At 57.5% G+C, this 5013-nt stretch overlaps 1 protein-coding gene across 1 annotated transcript in view; it reads left to right on the forward strand.

Moving 5' to 3' along the window:
• LOC104124459 (zinc finger protein 385B-like) overlaps positions 1-5013 on the forward strand; it is a gene marked incomplete at its 3' end in the record, with an annotated part of 114791 nt that overhangs the window by 103314 nt on the left and 6464 nt on the right. Inside the window, exon 3 of the mRNA XM_035892363.1 lies at positions 1147-1289. Within this exon, the coding sequence (XP_035748256.1) occupies positions 1147-1289 (143 nt within the window). The remainder of the gene's footprint in view (positions 1-1146; positions 1290-5013) is intronic.

Here is a 5013-nt window from a genome sequence, read left to right on the forward strand (position 1 = left end):
ACAAGGGGCTGTGGCTGGTGGGGGGCTGGGGTAATGCTGCACCAGGGCCACCTGGCCCCACCAGAAATCAAAATCAGAACCCAGAAATCAAAAAAATAAAAGGAACATTGGCCTCATCCGTGTTCCAGGTGGTGGAACGGGGCTGCCGAGATGGCTGGAGGAGGGAGAAGGCGTGACGCCATGCGAGATGCGGATGGGCTTTTCTGGCTCACGGCGCTGTGAAACCTTTTCTTATTTATTGTATTTTATTCATTCATTTGGTTATTTTAACTTTTCCCCCCTCCTCGCTCTCAGAGCTTTGCACGGGTGCAGGAGCCCAGCCCAGTCCCTCCGTGGGGCGGAGGATGCTTTCCCGGCAGGGGGATGGATGAGTCCCAGTGGAAAATCCACTGCCCCCGGGCTGCTGGGACGGGGAGTGGGCTGGAGACAGGTCCCCTCTCTTTGGCCTTCCCTCCTTCCCAGGGGTGTTTTATTTCTAAACAGAAAATTATTAATAACTCCAGGCTATTTTTAAATCGCATGCTGGAGCTCGCGGTTTGTTTGCGGGGGATGATACGAGGCAGGCAGGGGGAGCCCATTCCTGGGGGGTTTCCACCCAAAATACCTGTGGAGGGGCAGAGCTGGGGTGCCCAGGTGACTTGGATGGACCCAGGGGCACCCAAAATTCAACATCTTTGCAAGGCTGTGGTGGGGGCTGCTCAGGCCTCTGCCCCCCACCCGGCACTCACGGGGGTGCCTGTGGCTGGGGCACTCCTTTCGGCTGCTGCCGGCAGCCAAAAAAGCACCGGCCCCAGTAAGGAGCAGCCCCCGTGGTTCCAGTGTGGGAGAGCTGGGGGCTGCGTGGGGTCCGGGGGCACAGCCTGGGGAAGGGGCTGTTGCCCCTGGGGAGGTTTGGAGGTTTCAGAGGGTTCAGAGCAAACTCCTATGCATGTCAACGCTCTGACGCGAAGATGGCTGTGTTTGGCTTTGGACTGGGATGCTGGGTTTGAGCCCCAAAGGTAGAGGGGTGCCCAGGGCCACCCTGGGCTGGGACCTTTTGCTGAAGAGGGTCCAGACCCCCCGTGCAGTGTCCCCCTGTGCTGTGTCCCCCTGCTGCGAGCAGGGGCCACCTATGCTAACCCTGCTCTTTCCCCTCTGCCTGCCCAGGTCCCTCCGGACACAGCAGCCCCCTCTTAGCATCGTTGCCCATCCCCGGCCGTCCCCTTCATCCCCCCTTGGACATCAAGCACTTTCTGACCTTCAGGCTCAACGGGACATCACCGCTCAACCTCTTCCCCAACTTCAACACGGTGAGTCCCTGGGGGTGGGTGGGCATCGGCTGCCGGACCCTCACTCCACTCTTCTACACAGCACCGTTCCTTGAACCCCGTCAGATAATTTCTGGCTTAATTACTGGGGTCTTTGGCCGCTGGACATTAGCGCGACGCACCCACCCTGCCCTTAGCTCGGAGCGGTTTCTGCCCAGCCGTTGCCCTTATATAGCAGAATTAAAGAGATGGTTCATTTTAACCAAGGTCAATTGGATTTTGCTCCTGGAATTAATAGTAATAAAGTAGCTCTGGAGAGCAGTTCATTAGCTGAAAAACAAATCAAGAAAAGGAAAGAAGGAGAGAGAAGGCATATAAAGATACAAGGAACAGGGCTGGTGCTGCCTGGCTGCGGGTGTCGGGTGAGCCGGATCGCGGTGGGACTTCTCCCACCACCCGGTTGGGCTCAAGGTCCCCAGCATTGGGCCACCAGGCCGAGTGCTTGGGTTATGCGATGAAACGTGTCTCCCTCTAGAGATGCTCTGTTATACAGCTAAATGACACGGATGCAGCCAAAGACGTAGGAGAGCGTCTCGGGCGTGAAATGGCGTTTTCCCCCCCTCTGTGCTGATCTCAGCCCGGCTGGGGGTCTCCATCCACCACCCCATGGCTCTTGCTGATGGGAGGGCTGGGATCTGCCCCAGGAATCCCTCCCTTGCCTTGCTTTGGGTCCCTGCCCTGGTGTTTCAGCCGCCTGGGATTCCCCTGGGACCCGGCTCCTGGCATCCCTGAGGAGCGGGTTTTGCTCTGTCGAGGGGCAGCAGCACCGGGGAGCGGGACCTGAGGCTGCTCCCCCCTCCCCAGAGGCAATATGGACAATTCTGGCTTTGGTAAATGCCCTTTTTTTTTTTACCCTCATGAGCCTGGCAACAGGACTTGCCTGAGCTCCCTCCCTGCTCGCTCGCTGGCCTTTTGTAAGCAGCTTGGAGATTAAACGTGCTCGGAAGGTGCAAATTATCGCTGAGATCTTCAAAGACGGCTGTAGAAATTAAGCACAGGATTCCTGTTGCTGTTGAATGGGATTCAGGCGTCTAAACTCCTTTAAGCTCTTTTGAAATCCCAGCTCTAGCCTGTCTCTCCCCTGTGCTAACAAGCAGAAACACAGGAGAGGATCTTTTTTTTTTTTTATGCCATTAAGGTTGCTGCTCTTTGTCTGGGCTCCTTATTTTAGTCGCTGGAGTCAGTGGTTAACTTGAACCAGACCCTGTTGTTTGTTCTGCTTGGCTCCCACGTGCGCCTGCCTTGGCACGTGTTCTCCAGAGTTGTGTTGCTTTAAAAAAGAAAAATAATGGTAATAATAATTTGGAAAATGAATCTCTTGCACTTGCTGGAGCCGTAGAGCTCCGTCACGCTGCTCCCGGGCTTGATGGGGGGACTCCTCTGCCCTGGAGGATGAGTCGGACGTGGGGATGGAGATGCAGGGGGAGGTTGTCCCGGCTCTACAGGCACCTTGAATGAATTGCTCTGAGCTCAGACCCGCGCCCGGCGTGTGCTCTTAGCTGAGCAAAGCCAGGCCTGATCGTCCTGGGGGTGGGAGCTGCCCCTTCGGGTTGCGTTTGTGCTGGAGGGGGGGCTGAGGCCGGGGCTGCGAGGGCTCACGCCTGGGCAGGCGGCGTCGCGGGGAACCGGAGCAGAGTCCCCAGCCTCGCAGGATGCATCGAGCATCGCCGCCACCCGGAGCTGGGCTGGCAGCTCCTTGTCTCTCCGCCCAAATAACCGTGATGCCAGGTCAGAGACCCCACCCGGCCTTGGGTAATTCGGGAGGGCGGGAGGAGGCATCAGTCGGGGTGTTTTACTTTCTGAGAGCGCTGCCGTCTCTGAGTTGCTATAAGAAGTCACCCGAGGTTTTGCCTTTGCTTACCCAGCATTGCTGGTGATGCTGCGCAGGATTCGGCGTTGCCCTGCGGAGCAGGAGCTGTTTGCAACTGCTTAGGGGAACGCTTTGCACTTTGAGCAGGTCACCAGGCTCTCATGAACCCAGCAGATGTTGTACTCTGGAGCGAGCGAAACCTTTCCAAGCTGAGCTCTCCTGCCACTTAAAGCAACAACAACGGGGGGAAAAAAAAAAATCCTAATGCAACACAGAAGGTGCGTTTCGTGCTCAGAGGGCCCTTTCCGGCTCTTGGGATGTTACAAATCCCCAGGACCCAGCAGTGCTTTGCAAAACCACGGCAGGAGACGCAATCCGAACTGATGCTGCGTCCCTGTGAATTCCCGTTCCTGACCTCGGTGGCCGGCAGAGCGCTCGGCGCAGGGATCTCTATTTATATCGGTAGGAACATCCAGGGATAAATAAAGTAATGTGAGTCAATAAGAATTGACTGTAAAGCGGAGATCTTCATGCTCCAAGTGCGCGGTGCCCAGAGCCTACCTCTGCTGTCGCATCAGTTCTGCTGCAAACCACCAAGAAGAGCCTCAACCCACCCGGCTGCGGGCACTGGTATGTACTGTGGTGGCACGGACCCTCACCGGCCCCGGGGGAGAGCTGGGGGGTCTCTAAGGGTTCCTTTTCCCATCTGAAATAGCAATGGTTAGGGAGAAGTTGGCAGTACATTTGTGCTATCGTTCGGAGAGAAGCACTGGGGCTCTCGGGTGGCATCCGAGTGTCGGAGCCGCTCCGTGCCAGAGGGAGCCGGGCTGGGCTTCCAGCACAGCGCCCTGCATGCTGCAAGGATGCCGCGCTCGCCAGGCGTGCCCGACGGCTGCACCAGATTGGCCGGGGTGCACGGGGCTGGGGCGAGGAGCCAGGATTTGGGTGCACCAGCCAGCCCTGCCCCGGGGAGCTCACAGCTCCTGCGCCTGCCCGGGGCGGATGCAAGTAGCACGGGTGCTCTGACGGACACAACTTGCAGGGCCGAGCGATGGAGGGGAGGTAAAGGCCCAGGTTGGTGCCATCGCCTTATGCCCCAGGAGGACGAGGGGGTCCTTTGCTGGGGCTGCTCAGCGCTGCCGCCCTGGACTTGGTGCTCAACCCGGGCGCTGGCGCCGCTGGCTTCGCCGGCAGGTTCAGATTCATGCCAGGATGGTCCCCAGCCGCTGTTGCATCCTCGTGCCAGCATCTCCCTTTCCTCTGCATCCTCCTCCACAGCCCCTGCCCTGCTGTGCCACGGTGCAGGGGGGCGGAGGAGCTGGTGGGAGCCAGCAGGGTGGGAGCCGCCGGCCGGGCCCCGGCAGCTGATGCTGCTGCAAAGCTTAGAGCCGTTTTCCTTTTCTTTGCCTGGAAAAGGTGGGTGTTTCTCCTGAAAACAAGCGCCAGCCCTGCTCCCCGCTGCAGCCTGGCAGCGCAGGGACGCTGCCTGGAGCACGTTGCAATGTTTGTTGTCAGGGGTGGAGCAGCATCTTCGCCATCTGTAGTTTCCTCCGGGTCTGCCGCCGAAACCCAAATGCCGCTTCATTTATATGCCAGATAAGTGAGTAAAATTTCATAGCAAACAGGCACTTCATTAATCACCTGCTTTTACCATTCTGCTCACTCCTGGAAAGGAATTTGGGGTCTTGATAATGGCTCTGTTGTCCAGGCATGTGCCTCGAAGACTGATGCACCTGTCTCAGCAAGGAAATAGCTTTGCAGAGAAATACGATCGCCTGAAAACCCAGGGCTCTACTGACAGCAGGACTCCGATAAGATAATCTTCCTATGCCACAGGGTAGGGGAACAATACTTGCATTATAAAATATAGCCACGCTGAAACAAAGAGGTTATTCT

This window comes from Egretta garzetta, unplaced genomic scaffold (assembly GCF_000687185.1).
Source record: "Egretta garzetta isolate BGI_Z169 unplaced genomic scaffold, ASM68718v1 scaffold944, whole genome shotgun sequence".
NCBI classification, from domain to species: domain Eukaryota; kingdom Metazoa; phylum Chordata; class Aves; order Pelecaniformes; family Ardeidae; genus Egretta; species Egretta garzetta.